The 19,384-nt window shown below is 40.7% G+C and overlaps 1 protein-coding gene across 1 annotated transcript in view; it reads left to right on the top strand.

Moving 5' to 3' along the window:
* LOC134752587 (neogenin) overlaps window positions 1-19,384 on the top strand; it is a 208,974-nt gene that overhangs the window by 180,028 nt on the left and 9,562 nt on the right. Inside the window, exons 2-22 of the mRNA XM_063688255.1 lie at window positions 5,407-5,593; window positions 5,898-6,025; window positions 6,984-7,171; window positions 7,655-7,803; window positions 8,173-8,270; window positions 8,691-8,781; window positions 9,075-9,216; window positions 9,962-10,125; window positions 10,624-10,745; window positions 11,363-11,546; window positions 12,082-12,192; window positions 12,626-12,749; window positions 13,186-13,338; window positions 13,617-13,826; window positions 14,253-14,426; window positions 14,889-15,009; window positions 15,761-15,919; window positions 16,339-16,526; window positions 16,658-16,723; window positions 18,381-18,531; window positions 18,834-18,995. Coding sequence (XP_063544325.1) covers window positions 5,407-5,593; window positions 5,898-6,025; window positions 6,984-7,171; window positions 7,655-7,803; window positions 8,173-8,270; window positions 8,691-8,781; window positions 9,075-9,216; window positions 9,962-10,125; window positions 10,624-10,745; window positions 11,363-11,546; window positions 12,082-12,192; window positions 12,626-12,749; window positions 13,186-13,338; window positions 13,617-13,826; window positions 14,253-14,426; window positions 14,889-15,009; window positions 15,761-15,919; window positions 16,339-16,526; window positions 16,658-16,723; window positions 18,381-18,531; window positions 18,834-18,995 — 3,072 coding nt within the window. The remainder of the gene's footprint in view (window positions 1-5,406; window positions 5,594-5,897; window positions 6,026-6,983; window positions 7,172-7,654; window positions 7,804-8,172; window positions 8,271-8,690; window positions 8,782-9,074; window positions 9,217-9,961; window positions 10,126-10,623; window positions 10,746-11,362; window positions 11,547-12,081; window positions 12,193-12,625; window positions 12,750-13,185; window positions 13,339-13,616; window positions 13,827-14,252; window positions 14,427-14,888; window positions 15,010-15,760; window positions 15,920-16,338; window positions 16,527-16,657; window positions 16,724-18,380; window positions 18,532-18,833; window positions 18,996-19,384) is intronic.

Below are 19,384 nucleotides of genomic sequence, written 5' to 3'. Positions count from 1 at the left end.
AATACGACTAGCTATAATTAATGTTACAGAGTGGGGTTTCAGATAATTTTGGGCGTTTGGACTGTAAAATATTTAAGCTCTTTTTAAGGGTTTCGTACCTCGAAAGAAAAAAACGGAACCCTTTATAGGATCACTTTGTTGTCCGTCTGTCTGTCTGTCTGTCTGTCTGTCTGTCTGTCTGTCTGTCTGTCTGACTGTCTGTCTGTCTGTCTGTCAAGACCCTTTTTCTCAGGAACGCATGGAGATATCAAGCTGGAATTTATATCAAATACACAGGTCTACTGTCCCTTGGAGCTGTGAAAACACTCGATTGTCGTGATGGGTGACATTTTTAATAATAATTATTATTATTATTTATATTTTAATTTTTATAAGTCAATGATTTTAATGAATTTTATTTTTTAACAACATTATTTTATATATTTTTTTAATAGTTTATATTTTAATGATTTTATAAATGTCAGTAACGTCCAAATATTCTTTATAAATTGCTGTCCTGTTTTAATTTAATTTATTTAATTTTAATTATGATTTTTTACATAGTAATGTGTGGACTTTTAAATAAACGGATTTATTTATTTATTTTATATATATATACCTACAGGTTTGTACGGAACCCTCGGTGCGCGAGTCCGACTCGCACTTGGCCAGTTTTTTTTTTAATGAACATTTCCAACTGTTTGTAACGGCTGTGGTGTCATAAAAAAACATAAATATGTTATCAATACAGATATGAAATGGAAAAACACATAGTTATAGTCCCAGACTCTTCAGAGTAGTGTAAATATGCTCGTCGCATTTTGAGTCCTGCGGTGGCAGCATTTTGCATTTTTATCACCTGTCACTATGCCTGTCACTTTCGCACTTACGTACTTGTTAGAACGTGACAGTCATGGTGACAGGCGATAAGCGCACGTTGCATTGCGTGATACATTTTTCAGTCCCACTACTCGTTGGCAAATGTTTACATAGTCCATCTCAAACGTACCAAATATTTTTTCCCCTCACTAGCTCGGAAAGTTGTCGTTTATCCTTCAATACAAGCGGGGAAAAACGCGTTTTATCCTCTTGTGGGGAAAGTAATTTGACCTTGGATGGAGCGTGTTTAAGTAGCTTGACAGATAACAAAACGTAAAACGCTCATGATAATGGTTCGTTCGATATTAATTATCATTAAATAAATGGTTTGAGAATCTAATAAAAAAATACCAAATTTAGCTTTATTTAATAATTTTAAGTCATAAACCTTAAAATTCCATAAGAAACGTTTGTTTTTTTATAATGATGTTAAATATAATCCTGAACGCACAATTTGAGTCGATGCAATTTCAAAACGCATCGTTGACATTTCATACATCAGAAATGTCAACATTGTCATTGTCATTGTCAACAATGTTAAGATAAGTTTCTTACATAGTAAATTAGTGAATAAGTCTGTAAATATAGGTTACTTAATAAGTTTATTGTACCTACTTATCTTAAATAAATATTTTTTCATTTTCATTTTTTTCAATTCTTTTACTTAAAACCTTTTCTCACCGACTCGCGTAAAAATACACAACTTCCAGAGTTTTCTGTTATAATATCGTAAAGAAATGAGTGATTTCAGTGATGAAGATGATCTAACGCCTGTGGATGTTGCACTTTCCTCGCTATAGTGAGGTGAAAAGTTTTGTGTTACACACGGGCGCAAATGTATTTTACTTCTCGTGTGTTGAAACACTCGCGGGTAAAATACAACTTTGCACCCTTGTATAACAAATAACTTTTTTTTTTTTTTTATACCACGTCGGTGGCAATCAAGCATACGGCCCGCCTGATGGTAAGCAGTTACCGTAGCCTATGAACGCCTGCAACACCGGAGATATTACACGCGCGTTGCCGACCCTTTAAAAACCTATTTAAAACTATTTTATCAATGCCACACAATTGTACAAACCATGCGTTATAAAAGTTCAAAGTTATACTGGTTTTTGAAACTGCTCGGTTTTTCCAACATAATAAGACCCCTAGACTAGTAACATTTCTATGTCATCGGAGATCGCCTTATATTGGTCTATAATGGTTAGTTTTTGGGATTGAATCCTTGTTTACTTTGCCCTTCTCAAATACAAATGGCTGATTTTGGAGGGTTCGGTGGCATGTCATTTTGACTGTCAATACGTTTGTTAACTAACAATGATGGATGATGATGATTGAGCGTGTGCTGTGATTTGTTTTATAAATAAAAAACCGGCAAAGTGCGAGTCGGACTCTCGCACCGAGGGTTCTGTACTTTTTAGTATTTGTTATAGCGGCAACAGAAATACGTCATCTGTGAAAATTTCAACTGTCTAGCTATCACGGTTCATGAGATACAGCCTGGTGGCAGACAGACGGACAGACGAGTCTTAGTAATAGGGTCTCGTTTTTACCCTCTGGGTACGGAACCCTAAAAATTAGGAAGAGGTACCGATGTGGTTCACTTTGATGATTTGATAGATGCTTTTGAGCATGTAAAATGTAGTGTCAGGGGTGCGAAACTCCTCGCTTCGGGCAAACTCGGCTCCGTTCGACTCAGCATTGCTCCGAGCAATTATTAAGGTTGGCACAACTTGACATCCCTTTGCGTGCACGATCACAGATAAGATAATGACTTGAACTTTGACAACCCTAAATAGCCGAAAGGGATAGTGCCATATATTAGAAATGATTCGAACCTGAAACGATGTCAAACTTGGGTTTTGTAAGAAGTTTCCTGTACGGTAGTACTATTATTTATTCTGTGGTAGTGCGCACATGCGATAGTCATCTAATAGTTGATTGAACCAAGTTAAGAACTCTTTGAAGTACATACTCACATTTATAAAAACAAAAATACCAAAATAAAGAAGAACATAAACTGATTCAAATGCGGAACGTTTATCCGAACATTTCGCTTACTCAAATAAGCGAATGTGTCTTTTATACTGGTTACCCTCACCTGGCAGAATATTATTTGTCAGAAATACACTTCACATAACACGTATCGCAGAAAAACTTTTAGTCGAATGATACTTTCGCATAAATATATACTTGCTATAATAGTAATTTCGCATAATATTCATTTGGCAGAATTTTCTAAATGGGTTAGGTTAGGGTTTTCTGACAAATAATATTATGCGAAAAGAAATTCTGCAAAGTAATATTATGCGAAAACAGTATGCCAAAAGTATTTCTGCCAAACGATATTTCTACTAAGTAACATTATGCGATACAAAATTACAATTAAATCTGCAAAACAATAGGGAACTGTTTTATACACTTACATTTGATATACAGTTTCGTGGAACATGTCAAAAGACACGTGGGTGTATAACAATACTTATAACGCTTATACAAAGACTGCACATTCTCCATTCTCGTTAGATCAGCATCTGTCTACAATCTCACATCAACACATTTTGAGCCTTATAGCTGTATAATAAGACTCAAATTCGCATGCATATTCAGACCGGCGCGTACGCATGCGGGCGGACGCGACGCTGATTTATTGCGCTATAATTGCCCGTTCGATTTACTATTGGCTTCGTGATTGAAATGGGGTGAAGTTTGACCACTTGACATAAGTGTGTCCATTTCTATGGAACTGATACTTTAACGAGTTGAACTGCATTTTGACCGCTGACGAAAACGCAGCTGTCCCATAGAATAGAAAAACTGTTGAATTTAAGTTAATGTTAAATACTATATAGGTACCGTCAACCGGGGTGAATAAGGATGGCTGGGGTGAATAGGGACAAAACTTAAAATGTGATTTACCTGACAATTTCTTACACAAATTGTATCATACAAAATCTACTATTAAAATCAATCGTGTGGGTATTTTTTTTTTAAATTGCCAGTATTCCTCAAAACGCTTTTTAGTACATAGTTTGATAGGCCTATAAGTTTTAGCTGAGATATTGACATCCACATGCAATGCGGAAACTGTTTTCTTGGCGGAAACGAGTGGAACAGAAAAGAGCTTAGGAACAGTCGAAAGGTTTCACAATTGAGACACACTCCCGGAACTGTGCAGGAAGTCATAAAATACGAGTACCAGTGGTCGATTTAGTGCAGTCAGCCACAAAACAAAAGTAAACGGATATATAGAAAAAGTTCGTTTTTACGTCTAAGAGCTCTCGGATTTTTTTTAATACCACGTCGGTGTCAATCAAGCCTGGTGCTAAGCAGTTACCGTAGCCTATGAACGTCTGCAACACCAGAGATATTACATGCGCGTTGCCGACCCTTTAAAAACTTAGGTACTCGATTTGGATAGCAACAAAACTCTAATAGTTTGCTATACTGTCCTTGTTACTACATAGATCTGGGCGTCTGGTAGCTGTTGATCAGTGTAAGCCTCAGTAACAGGCCAGGAAATATTTTTAACAACAAATCCTTCCGTTTAATTCGAATGAGAAATATTATCATAGATAAATTTTAAAAATATCTCTTATTTGCGGCGTAGAAAAAGCTCCCACTGGATAAACAAATCGACGCTAAAGCCTGCTCCCAAAACCTTAAAAAAGCTTCCATTAATCTGATCAAGAGTTTTTACAAGGTTTTTTTGATTGCATTGTTGAAAACCCTACCAATAATCTCGAGCGTAACGGCAGCTCGCCAAACGAAACGTACACAAAAACTAACTCTATTTCGACAGCTTAAGGGTCGTGATTAAATTTAGGGATCGTATTTTGTATTTTGGGTTTGGCGCGATTACAATTTTAATTTTGCTGTTAGTATATTAATGCCGTATCAAAATTTGAACTACATGTGATTGCAATAGGATATACAGGTGTTTTTAGCGACGGTAAAGTAAGTTTGTGCGCCGGTGGGCTATGGATGACACTCAAGGATTTAATAAAGGATGTTTTCGTGATTAGGGCTTATTGTTGATGTCGTGGGTTCGAGTCCCGAGTGCTCTTCAGGTGCAATAATAATTTTTAAACTTAATTTTAGGGGTTTGTAAGGGATTATTCTGGATGATTGAAATCTTTTAATCGTAAGGCTTGAGACCGCTTAAGACCAGGAGTATTTTTAAAGAACCTTTTAATGTTTACCGACATACCGATAAAGTAAACATTTAATCTTAAAATTGTTAAAACTGTAGCGAATTAATGTACCTAATAATGTAGTTATTTCGACACGAGATCATAATTTCAGTCTGAAACTTTTATTCGACTGCATAGTCAATAGAAGTGGTTAATAAGATTGTGAAGTGTTTTTTTAATACCACGTCGGTGCCAAACTAGCGCACGGCCCGCCTGATGATAAGCGATCACCGTAGCCTAATATGGAAGACTGCAGCTTTGGTTATCACAACACGCCTTTTTGATCCCATATATTAGAACTAGGTCTTCACATCTTTTCAAGTTTACTAAAACTACTTTTCTATCTTTCCAGGGGTCGATGAGCTAGTCCCAGACGAAGGTGTCCGGTTGACATCAGAACCGCACGATGCAGTCGTAGAAGAGGGGGATTCAGTTGTTCTGGCGTGTGCTGCAGCCAGAGGGGCCAAGATACACTGGAGACATCGAGCTGATGGTCCACCGAGGCGGGATGACGCACTGTCCAGCGAGGATAAGTACAGGTTAGTCAGACATCAGCAGTAAACATCCAAACCCACAACGCAGTACACAAAAGCATCATTTGTAACTGATTACTTATTGCACCGATTACGATTATAGTCATTAAATTGAGATATCTTTAGCTCACGGTTACGAGACTGGCGTCCCTTGGCTCGATGGGTGGACGACAATAAAACGATTGCAGGTTACTTCTGGAAGAGATTAACTCAGAACCGGGAGAAGTGGCGTACTCGAAGAGAGGCCTATGTTCAGCAGTGGGCGATAAAGGGCTGATATGATGATGATGATGAATATTTTTCGTTTCAGAAAGCAACTAGCGAACGGTTCTCTAGTGATAGAGAGCATGTCTGCAACTCTGGCGGGGCATTACCAATGTGTGGCCACTGGAAGCGCGGGAAGCGTGGTTTCGCGGGTCGCGTTATTATATTTAGCAGGTGAGTTTTATTTTCTCTTGAAACGCCTTTTCATATTTCTCCTTCGTACAAGGGTTTGGTACAATGATTCTTAATTACAATTTTATTAATTAGTACACCAACCAATCCAATGTCCATTTGATATCGCACATAACAACTTGCAAATGGATTCTAGTCGGAACAAGCTAACTTTGCATTTGCAACGCCAAAGTGTGGCAATGTGATCGTTAATGTCAAATGACTATGAAAATATGATGTTCAATCAATCTTTAAGTAGTATGGCTCCATCGGTACTGTCGATGATTTCGCCAACGTCAAAGTGGGATCCACGTGGGATCGAATTAATATTTCTAGATTTTCTTCAGCCAGTGTACGGTAAATAAAATTATGGGCTTCTAGGGCTCTAGCCAGACACGGTTAGAGGTAGAAATACCAAATGCTCTTAGAGCACGACGTTGTTCGGTAGTTATTGTTGTTGTCTCGTAAAACCGATAGCTGGATTTTACGAGAAGCACGTGGACTACCGGCCGTTGACTCCAAAATGGTGGTTAAACACGCTTTGAGATTAATTCTCCATTCACTGCACACTACCAAATTAGATTACTGTATAATAAAGCTATCGATATTACACTTTAAACAATATTAATGAACAAAAAATAAAGGAATTAATCACGAGGCTACTATCAAGGTGGCGTTCGAACCGGAAGTCCCAAAATATGATGTTAATAATGACACTCTTTACTTTTTTAATGAATGAAAGCGTTCATTCATTTATTCCTTTATAAAACATAGTTTTACATGTCTGTTCTGTTCAAGTCGTTGCAAAGTTAGCTTAGCTTAGACGCATCTACCTGCATACCGTAGTATATTTATTATATGTTTGACTTAGGATCGATTTTATGAAACTACTATTACTACTTATCCTTGGTCAACCTGATCTTTTTTCCAAGACTAATCCCATCAACTTTTCATATTTCAGAAGTCCCACCACTCATACCGGGTCCCCGTAGTATCCTAGGCACAGTGGGAGCTCCAGCACTACTCCCCTGTGGTGTCTCTGCACCTCCACGAGTGGCCGTGAAGCTGCAAGGACCGGCTGCATTGCCAGAAAGGAAAGTTTACTCGGCAGCGAGGTTACACAGTCCACCGCCGGTTCTCAAGCTAAACGTAAGTATTTTATTACGAGCTTTTAACGACTCATCGTAATCATACCAGGTCCTCGCAGTATCCTAGGCACAGTGGGAGCTCCAGTACTCCTCCGTTGTGGTGTCTCTGCCCCTCCAAGGACCTGCAGTATTACCGAAAAGAAGGTTTACTCTGCCCCAAGTTACACAGCCCGCCACCAGTTCCCTAGCAGCTTTACTTAATGTGTTTTAACGTGTCCATCTTCTGAGTATACTTAAAACAAGCAGTGTGGCTAACCTCAAGGCGCCAGCGGAGTGAGACTGCCTCCTTCGTCTGAATGTTAATTAAAACGAGCATGGCAAGTATGTCTCTTACATAAGGAGATATACTAGTGGGGAAGATACTCACTCAGAGCGCCTCTCATTTAGTCTCACTCATTTAGTTCAATCGCTGAATACATGTACACACCTTTGCGATTCCAGCCGGAACCGTATGACTAGCATTACTAATTATATCATCTTACAGGTAACATGGCTAAAGAATGGGTCACCAGTCCGATTGGAAGCAGCACGGGTGTCAGTGACCCCCAGCGGAGCATTAGAACTTGATCCACTGCGACCTCATGACGCGGCTACCTACCGGTGTCGGGTGGCTCTATCACCGCATAAGCATAGGTAAATATTGTAAGATATCCATACAACTAAGATTGGGGTAGTGTTCGATGCCATCTGTGATTCTGGTGGGGTGCTAGAACTAGATTATCTGCGACCTCATGACGGATTCAACTATCGGTGTCGGGTAGCATTATCTCCCCGGTTAATGATAGATGACATTTTTTATCTGACAAGGTGCATGTGAGCTATCAGATGAGAACAATGAGAACCGGTCATTGCCGCACATCGCAAAAGGTCGAGCTATGCGTTGTCGACCTTATAGACCCCTGACCATTAGCTTGTGGAAAACTTTCATGGCATAAAGGATATACCTAATTCCACATCATAGCATAGCAGATACAACAAATATTAGTGTATTTATCGTTCCAGGACGGGCGAAGAGATCGAGCTACGCGTGAGCACGGAGTCGCCAGATGAGGAGCCGCCACGTTTTGTAGCCACGCCTCAACCCATCACGGTTATCGAAGGTTAGTTTTCTTCACTCAAACACGATAAACTTAATTTTTCTACGAAACACTTTTTATCTCTTTACTTGTTTGGTCTTTCATGGCGATTATCTATCGATTTAAGTAAAAAATAAGGAATATAACTGAGTTTCCGGTGCATTACGCACATACAAGAAAAAACATTTAATACCCAAACATGACAATTCAGAAAGAATAATATGGGGCATTTTAATGGTGGTTTTAAGTTTTTCTTATCGGTTGCATTACATTACACATTTCGGAAAAGGTCAGTAAGCACTAGCTGTTCTTGAGCTAGAGATGCTTACAGTTTACATTTTTACTGGCACAGTCAGTGGGATGTCAAAGATATTTTCAATATTATTTTTTGTTTGTTATTACTTTTCATCATTACTCTTCGAATAACTTTGTGTACATGTTTAGGAGCATCGGTGACATTCGACTGTGCGGCGGTGGGCAATCCCAAACCTGAGATCACGTGGCTCAACAACGTGGGAGTCGCTATCGACCTCAAGTAAGTTACTCGTACAATTTTAGCAATTATTTGTAACACATTAAGGATTGTCATTAAAGCAAATGTCTAATCGCGTTGTTATTAACAGCCAACAGTAAGAGTTTGAATGATTCACGGTTAGTTTCACTAGACTTATATTGATCCCGGTCAATATAAGTCTAGCCAATAGTAAATTACTTTTGGCATGAAACTACCACAATTATCTAAATAGTTCTTGTTCCCTATAACTATAAAAAATTAAAAGATGCTAGAGATAACCATGTATTGATTGAAATTGTTTTTTCGTTTGCTAGTGACCTGGACTCGCGGTTCTACCTGGTGGGTTCCGGGTCCCTGCGCGTGCAGGCCGCTCGAGGTCTAGACGCGGGGAGCTACACGTGCCGAGCACATTCTCGGCTGGACTCCGCCGACAGCGCCACCACGTTGACCGTACTGGTGAGTCGAGTCCAGATTTCTCGACGCGGCTGTCGGGTGACGAAAAGGAATTTATATTTGTGGGTCGTATTTCACGGCATCTTATACCATAATGAAAAAGTCTCTCAGATCTTCCGCTTGTAGCGCTTTTGTATTCTGTTAACATGTTTTGTGTTTAGCAATGATTTTTTCAACACGCTCAAAACGACGTTTTTATTCCACCGATTTTTGGCTCATAATCCTAGATATTAAACACGCGTGCTCTTTCAGTGTTTTATTCCACTCGTGCTTTTTCATTATATTATCCGACTGAGTTAAGAAGCTAACTGATTGCTAAAAGTATGTATGGAAAGGGAGCCTTCTTTAATTGGTCGGACTGGCGGGCACGGGCGCGCCCGACCGCCTGCGCAGCGCGCGGCCGGGGCGAGCGAGGGCCGGCCGGCAGTACGAGTATGACAGATGAAACACACAATACTAACTATTTTAACTATTAAAATTTGATTAATATGAGTTTTTTTTTCTCGCAAGTGTGTTGAAAAACGTCGTATGAAACGCGTGTGCATTGGTCATTACACACATCGGCTTTCTTATTGCGCGCTCGCTTACAGCTCGCGCGCACAATATCGCCTCGTATGTAATGACCAACTTAGCACACTTGTATCATAATGTACTATTGAGCTCTCGACCCCGGTACTGGATTTCAAAGGCCGCAACCCGTGTACACACCCGGAAACAGTATGTTATTGTGCCTACTTGTGTCTTTCAGACTGCGCCCCGCGTGTCGCTCCCCGGCGGCGCGGTGGTGGTGGCGCGCACGCGCGGCGACGTGACGCTGCGCTGCGACGTGCGCGGCCGCGGCGCCGCCGTGGCGTGGCTGAAGGACGGCGAGCCTTTGACACCCAATCAGCACGATATAGCGCTGGTGGACGGGTCAGTACGACCATTAATGAGGCCACTTTACATTTTTATTTCTTTATTTTAATCCGGAGCAGGTATGTAGCGTCCGAAAGGCGAGGCGTATTTTTTATTATTATTATTATTTATTAAGAAACAAACAGTCTTATAAAACAGATGAGTTTATAAAGTAACATTTTTCTAGTAATAGACCTATAATTTCCTATATGTAAACGAATATTAATAAAAACTTATTACTAAGTACAAAAGACATGCATATTGTAGATATAGTCCGACAAGAAATTGTAGAAAATTATTAAGAAGAAGATGGCAGCAATTTAGTACGTTTTTTTTTTAATTTTTTTTTTTTAAATATTGTCTTCGGTTACCGCGATAGTTACTCATGAAATAAAACTATGAAAACGGATGTATTAGATGAGTAGCGAAAGATCCGTTTTTCTGCGTCCACATTTCGCTTTCGAGTATGTAAATGTGGCATAGAGAGCGTATTGAATGTATGTTGCCGGGTTGCAGGTCCTCGCTCCGCATCCAGGGCGTGCTGCGCGTGGACGCGGGCATGTTCCAGTGCGCGGCCGGCAGCGCGGCCGGCAGCGCCGTCGCCGCGCTGAGGCTGCAGGTGCTGCCGCCCGATGACGGTACATATTATATTTACAATCTGGCCCGGGACTGTCTCATTTCAAACATAGACGGAGACAATCATACTGGCTTTGTCTTACGCTAGTACTGACGCCCAAAAAAAAGGAATAATTATAGTGTTCCTGGTTCTTACTTACTGGCAAGTAGTGTTTGCTTGACTATAAATAAATTAATAAATCTCTATTGCCTTGAAATCGTATGCCAGCTCAGCTTTACCCTAAATTACAAAAACTTATATTATATACCAAAGAGCGAACATATTTATGGCTAAGTTTCGTAATGACTTAACCACTCGCTCGCGTGTCCTCGCTACACGTCGCTTTAGTAAAATAGTTGCTTCAAAATCTACTCAACACATATCACCAAAAATTTGCTATGTTTATTTGTTGCTAGTTTTTAAAACCCTACTAGCAACTAGCAACCCATAAACAATCATTCCTTTTAATATCCAATTTGTTTTCAAACTCCATTTTTTTATGATTTTGTACAATTTTATTACTTTTTATTAATTTTATTAGCGTTTACATAATTTTTTAATATATATTTTTTATCTTCAATTATTTCTAGTTTGAACTTTTTAATTTTATTTTTTATTTTTCCCCTACCCTCTCCACAGAGCTTGCCTCCCTCCCCTCCCCTCCCGACATCTTCAACTCCCTGGTCCCCGACGACCCCGACTTCCTCGGGGAGACGTCCCCCGCGTTCACGCACGCACCGGACTATTATGATTACACGCTCACTGAAGGACTGGAGCTGGGACGAGAGAACGGGAGCATCGTGAGCCCGCCCAGGGAGCTGAGGTTAGTGTTATGTGTATTTTAAACCAAAATTAATGCCCGTGTAAAGATATAAAATGTGACGTTTTCAACCAAAAGGTACCACATTGTCGCTTGTTGATAAGGTTGATTTCTAATTGAAGCTATATGGAAATTGCGCCTTACTGACAAGCGACAATAAGTACCATTTTGGTTGAAAATGGCACACATAAAGTCCAAGACAGTTTTAGTCGAGTTTGACAAGTGAAGGAACTAAATTAGCAAATGTCTTTTGATAACCATAATTTATGAAGCCATAAAGCGACATCTACATTGGCTGTCAATTTCGAAACACGGATACGGATATGTATTAGACTTTACGCAATAATGATTCTAAGGATGGTCAAACTTATACTACCAGAAAATACAGAAAATTTTAAAGCACCTCGCGATCTAGTCTAAGAATTGCGTAGTTTTTTTTATAAAATTATAATCTCTTTCGAAAGTTCTATAATGAGCAAAGTTTGAAAAAATGTGTCCCGCCGATTTGTTTAAGCGTCTTAAGCTATGTACTTTTTAGGGCGGTAATCGTGAAGCATCGCTTCGTGACGCTGAGCTGGTTGGAACCGGCGAGGAAGATGGAAGAAGTGGTGGGCTATGTGGTGGTGTATCGAGTCAAAGGGAGCGAGAGGTGAGTGCTATCGTGCTATTGATTTGTTCTTAAATTTGCTATGTCTCTTTAAACGTTTCTGTTATAGGTACTGAAATATTAGCTTAAGAAGCGTTGTGGTAAATAATTAACTCGATTCAGCTTATAATCATAAATATGCACACTAATTAATACATCAAAGACAATTAAGAAAGATTCCCGTAGAAAACTAACCTACTAGATATCGGCACGTCAAACAAAATTAAGAGTTGACGGAGTAATCTCGAGAACGATTAGTTTTTGAAATTGAAATTCAAATTCAAAAACTTTATTTCAGACACATTAGGTATCCATAAACAGGCACACACACACTTTTTGCACATTTTCATTTACTTAAATGTAAAAATGTAATTTGTACGGTAATTTCTTTTTATTTATTGAACATGATTGTTTTTAAATCATGTATTATAACCAGGGAACGAGTTTCGCGCGGCAGTGCGACGCGGTTCGAGATGAACGTCGCAACTCTTCAACCAAACACTACATACGTGTTCAGCGCACGAGCACTTACGCTCAGTGCTATTTCACCGCCAACTGAGGTAGGTATATTTTTGTTTAAAAAAGTATTTATTGCCTATTTATTGTTACGATTTTGTTTCGTTATTTATGGTGCTGGGACTACATAATAAAACACTAACACACTGCCATGCTGTCCCTGTCATATTAATAACATGGGACGGAGTCGTGAAAGAGAACGGAAAAGCTAAACGTCCCAGTGCTCTACATCCTAATGCCCAATAATATATATCCCGTTGACACATCTATTGGTCATGGCGTAAGTTTTAAGATCACCATTTACTGGGACAGTGACGAGTACGTACTTACGTAGTTAAAACTTAAGTTTCCCTAGTTTTTACCTTTTTTACGTTTCATACACTGATTTATACTTTTAGTTTCTCTAATCTATTCTGTTTAGTCAGTCTGATCTATTCTATGTATTTTTCAAGTACTTAAACATAAACTTTATCGCAACAGACGATCGAAGCCCACACGGCGGCTGAAGAGCTAAGCTTCGGTCCCCCCACCAACGTGAAAGTGGAAGCCGCCGGTCCACACAGCCTCCGTGTCAGGTGGTCCCCGCCAGCGCAGGAACCTCAGCCGCCGCACTACACCGTGCACTACACGGAGGTATGTAAGAAATTATTCGAACGAGTAAAGGATGACTCACACTAGAACTCGTCCGGGTCGAGGCGCTCGACACTTCAGTTTCTATAGGAAGCATTCATATGATCGCCGATCACCCATCAAATAATCTCGTATCTTTAATTAAAATCGATTCAACGGTTCAAAGCGTAGAGGGGTAATAAACATAGAAAAACAGAGTTACCTTGATGTTGATGTTGATACGTCGCAATAACACAAATCAAAAATGTATAAAGTTGTTTTGTTAAATGTAATTTTTGCAGGTGGAAACGGGTCGCGAGCAAGTGGTGACGGCAGACGCGGACTCGTCGGGCGGGTCCGCGACGCTGGGCGGACTGCGCGCCGCCGCCGCGTACTCGGTGTCGGTGGCCGGCGCCGGCGGGGCGGCCGCGGACCCGGTGCTAACGAGGACGTTAGCGTTAGCGCCTCTAGCGCCGCCCGCCAATGTCAGCGCTGAGCCAGCTTCGCCCACTGTAAGTAGGAAACGCAAGTTTTAAGTTTTTTGTCTCCTCCGTCTTATTTTATGCCGCACCACGGTGTAGTATCTGCTGAAAGTGGTTCATTCACTTTAGCGTGGTTCGCGACGCCGCCGCCTCCTTCGAGATGAAACTTTATCGAGAGTTTATTTATCCAAATTTATATTTATCGATTAAGACTTTTCACGCGATTATGCAAAAGAAAATCGTCCCCATGATGGGCCGAGGGTTAGTACCGACAGCGTCCTGGAAGTGATCGCAGAAAGGTACGAGAATCATATACTAAGAAAATAGTAAATAGTTTAAATATTATGTACAAATTTAACATTACTTTTTCAAGTTTACTAGATCAGAATCCGAAATAATGAGTTTCAGTTCAATTAAAAAGTCACTGAAATAAAACAAAATTCACGATTGCTACAGTCGATCCTGGTTCGCTGGGAAGCCCCCCCGGCCCGCACGCACCGCGGCGCCCTCACCGGGTACAAGGTGCGCTTCCGGGCCGCCGGCGCGAGGCGCAAGGCCGACTCCCTCACCACCCCCGCTGACGCGAGACGGGCCGAGTTGAGAGATCTCGACCCGCATACTACATATCAAGTTAGTGACTGACAGAAGATACTTTAAAATTTGAATTTTAAGACCAAGAATTTTCTTTGATAACTTGATTCTTAATATTTTTATACGACTGTAAGTTTGGAACTATTGCAACATAAATGTTTGTGCAAATATTGTATGCGTCGCTGGCATCACATGGCGACCCTGCAGTCTTCTGTTTCTTAATGAAAACTGAATTATGAGGCGAATGGTTTGGATAATTCAAATTTACAATATTATTACTACAATTATTAAAATAATGTAACGTCCCCCGCCGATCTGAGTAAATTAAATTGTGGTTTATTATCGAGTTGTGAGGCTGAGTCACTTTCTTTCGCAATATTAAAAAAAGAGTTGCAACACAAATATTTGTGCAAATAGAATATGTATAGCTGGTATTGACGAGCACATGACGATATTGCCAGACTTTATTAAGACTATATTGTAATGTAACGCTTTCCGCAGATCCGCGTCTGCGCCATCAACGCTAACGGATCGGGGCCCTTCAGCGAGTGGCTGACGGCGGCCACGCAGGCGCGCGCGCACGACGAGTCCCGGGTGCCGCCGCAGCCGCCCCCACTTAGCAGTAAGTATTATGTAATGGGTCAAGCAGAATTATTCTTTAGTCTAGTGACTAGGGCCAATCGCCGATCAGTTTATAATAAAAAACAAATAAAAAAAAACTTTTCTGTACCTAAAAGTCAAGAATATTCGTAACATTATACTCCGTGTTTTTTTTATTTCCGTTAAATTCGACACGTTGCTTGGTACATTAATAGAAGCTACCTGGTATATCGCTTTTTGTAAAATTCGAAAAAAAATGTTTTTTTCCTTTTTCATACAAAATAAATGAATATTGCATTGTAAAAGGTCCTTTAGAGTTACGTAAAAGTTAGTGTGACACATAATGAAAGAAAAGTAGGTCATGTCGGAATTGTCAAACTAACTCACCTCAGTAACCTTCTTGTAGTGAATAGCTATCAATGGAAAACTCTTTACTGACGAAACTTAAAATAAATAAAATTTGAAGGCAATGAAGAATCTTTTACACAGGCTCAGAAATTAAATTTATTTATTGAATATCTCAAAAACTGTAAGAGTTAAAATACTAGTTTCTTAGAGAAATTAACTTTATTTAACCTGAAGAATCTCCCCTTAAAATTAACGGAAATCAAAAATAACACGGTGTATATAGTTTAAGACGAAGCTGTATGGCTCCGTACATTTTGTGCTAACTCAGTTCATTCAGTTCTTGGTTGTCAGAAGTCGTCCACGACGCCTTACCGCTTGGCCAAATAATCAATAAAATCGTCTCTAATATTGTATTCATTCCACAGCGCGCGCTGGCCGCGACTGGATCTCAGTGTGGTGGGAGGAAGGCTCTGAAGGAGGGTCCCTGATCCGCGGCTACCGGCTCGGGTGGGGGCTCGGCGTGCCCGACGTGCACGGGAAGGAGCTACCTGCCGCCACACATCACCACGTCATCAGGGGGCTGGGTGAGGAACATGTCGAGGCGTCCATACGCTAAATTAACAGCTTACCTTATGAGCTGTATGTTTGTTTGGCACCGACGTGGTAAAAATGAGTAATTAGCACTCTGATCTAATTTCCTATATGTACCAGTATACTATTGGCGCAGTCAGTAGGATGGGAGCAAACAAATGTCCGAAAAACTTGTGTATTATTGATACGGCCCCCTCTCGGCTGGAGTCTGAAGATACCCAATAGCACGGGATCTGCCGATTGCTACACGAGCGTCACGAGCTTTAGGAAAAACTGACTTTTACTTATGCACTTGTTAAGAAAACTAGCCCTTGTTTTTCGATGTAGACTCGAGGGAGAAGAAAGCCAAATAAAAGTTCAACTACTTCTTCAATACCATTTTCACTACTAAAACGATTAATTTTGTCAACAGAATCGAACGCGGAATACGTGATATCCCTCCACGCATCGAACGCGCTAGGCGCGGGGCCTCCGGTGTATGCCACTGTACGAACGAAGGCAGCAGCTGAAGGCGATGATCTCGAGGAGGATGAGGAGGACGAGGAGGATGAAGAGGATGAGGAGGAACGACCACCGTTAATACCGCCCGTCGGACTTAAGGTAACTTTTTTCATTTTCGCTCATTTTTCGTTTTGAACTTTGAAAATTTCTTATATTTCGTCCTGATCCCTGACGAAACACTTTTTCCTTCATTTTCAGTTTCTAATATTATGTCAATACCTTTTTATCAGGTGATAATGCTGAGCGGTAGCACGGCTGTGGTTTACTGGACCGACCCCACGCTACCTAAAGGACAGGTCAGTACACAGAAAACCGCCTATAGAAGCCTAATATTGGCCATTTTGTTCGCGACGGAAATCACCAAATAGTGAAGCGGGGGACGGGTGCTCACGGCGTTGTGATTGGTCGTTCCAAACGACACGTGTAAGCGTAGGGATGGGAAATGTTCATTAGAGGCAGTGATACGTACCAGTTGTACCATAATTTATTGTAGTAAAATTGTTATCAATAAAGTCTACAGAAACAATACTTCATAATATTAAAACAATATAATAATTCATTAAGTAGGTACTTTATAATTGTATCTAAAAAAAATACGTAGCATATTAATGATATAAGATTCTAAACCTAAAAAGGGTCCCAGAAAATATGCATGAAATTTAATACTCGGTGTTGCATAACTTTTGTGGTGAAATTTACATTCATGAGATTTACAAAGTATGTACTTCGTAAAAGCGTTAAAAAAATAAGGTGCTTCTGAGTAACTCCAACTTCCGTACTTTTTAGTATTTGGTGTTATAGCGGCAACAGAAATACATCATCTGTGAAAATTTCAACTGTCTTACTATCACGGTTCATGACATACAGCCTGGTGACAGACGGACAGACAGTGGAGTCTTAGTAATAGGGTCCCGTTTTTACCCTTTGGGTACGGAACCCTAAAAACTAAACTACGTAGGTATCTACCTACAGTACCTACTAAGATAAACTACCAACTAAATAAAACTACAGATTCTACATATTAATTATTATCAATAAAAAAGAATCCCAGTTGTCTTTTATATTTTTTTAAATGGTACAATACGGTACGAACGAAAGCACGAAGTTTCCGCAACTGACGAAAGCATCACCTTCACATCACTAGTCGTTAACGTGAACAGGATAGCACATTGCATTTTCATGTTGACGAAAAGGGACGGGCATACTTCGTTGCTGCTCAGTACAACCGTATTGACCAGTATAAAATGAACCCCGCGGACAAGAAACAATTTTCAACAAAATAATGAATTTCACAATTAACCGGAATGTTATTAGATGGAATAGTCTTAGATGACTTGCCACACCATTTTACGCTGTAATATAAATTATTAGCAAACGAATTCAATTATTTCCGATTTATTTTCGTACAGACGTGCACACTGCTAATAGGTCGTATTCTTGGGCGCAACTGATCGGAGCGGCGCGCGAGCAATTTTATATAAGACCTATACACCATACGGGCGGTGACCGCGAGTCGTCCTATAAGCTCGGTCTATAGGGGGTGGTCTGTGGGTCAGTACTACTCATAAACGAACCATGAATAATTATTCAGGTACAAAATTAGTCAAAAGCCATATCCAGTCGGGTGTAACGTGTAATGTAAGATTACGTGTAATATAGGGTCAACGTGTGGACGGCACTGCGAGCGCCTTCGTGTTCGCGCTAAAAACCGACAGCCGATGGATCGGGCACGAGCGTTACATGTAATGTACATACTACACGCAGAATTCCCGTTACATTACAATTCAACCGATGGATTACATTAGACGTTACACCCGTCTGTACTCGGCTAAAGCTGTCTTCGTTAACTATTTACTTATTTAAATGCACAATAATATTTTTGTTTGTTATCATTATTTAGTTTACATTTGTCGAGATGAGTGCTAATCGACATTTTATATTGTATATTCATAGACCGCAACAGACGGGCGACGCTACGTGGTGCGCTACGCGGCCGCCGGCGCCGGGCAGCGCGCGCGCAGCTTCAACGCCACCGACCTCAACTGCATGCTCGATGACCTCAAGCCTTTCACACTTTACGAGTTCGCCGTTAAACTCATTAAAGGTTAGTATCCTGGTTCGCACCACCAAAGTGTAACTATAATCGAGAAGGACCATTTGTTAGAAGACAACAGTTACGCGGCCGGAGGCGCGGGGCAGCGCGTGCGCAGCTTCAACGCCACCGACCTCAACTGCATGCTCGACGGTCTCAAACCTTTTACACTCTATGAGTTCGTTTCCAAATTTATTAAAGGTGAGTATCCGGTTCGAAGGACTGAAGCGTTACACTATCTTATCCGGTTCGAAGGACCATTGTCTATCCAAAAATCATTTTGAAGTGGTAACGTGCAATTCCGTTTCGTGCAGGTGGTCAGGAGTCGGCGTGGTCGATGCTGGTGTCGAACACGACGCTGGAGGCGGCGCCGGCGTCCCCGCCCCGCGAGCTGCGCGCCGCCGCGTCCACGCCCGCCGCGCGCGCCGCCGAGCTCGCGTGGGCGCCGCCCGCCAAGCCCAACGGGGTCATTACGGGTCAGTTTTCAACAATATATATTCTTTATGTACACAATAATAGTACATTATTGTCGAGGTTCGGAAGTAGCTACTTGCTGGCTGAGGATTCGTTTTAAACGGACGACCTTGGGAGTCCGTTTAATTGAATCCGAAGCCAGCAAGTAGCCTTCCAGCCGAGTCATATATAGTGCTTTTCTCAAAAATGGCGCAATAAATACAAATATAACAGAAATATTTTACAGAAGCAACGTTCTTATGTATATATTTTCACAAAAAAAAGTTAAAAGATTTGCTTATAGAAGTGTATTTTTCTGCTGAAAATACGCCAACCCATTTGAGACACCTAAATAGTCGCGGTACCAACATTATAATAATAAGTACTGATCATCTGTTTGGCTGTTTAATGG

The sequence above is a fragment of the Cydia strobilella genome, chromosome 25 (assembly GCF_947568885.1).
Source record: "Cydia strobilella chromosome 25, ilCydStro3.1, whole genome shotgun sequence".
Lineage (NCBI taxonomy): Eukaryota > Metazoa > Arthropoda > Insecta > Lepidoptera > Tortricidae > Cydia > Cydia strobilella.
Note: the sequence above shows the minus strand (reverse complement) of the source record. Positions and strands in the feature narration are given on the sequence as shown.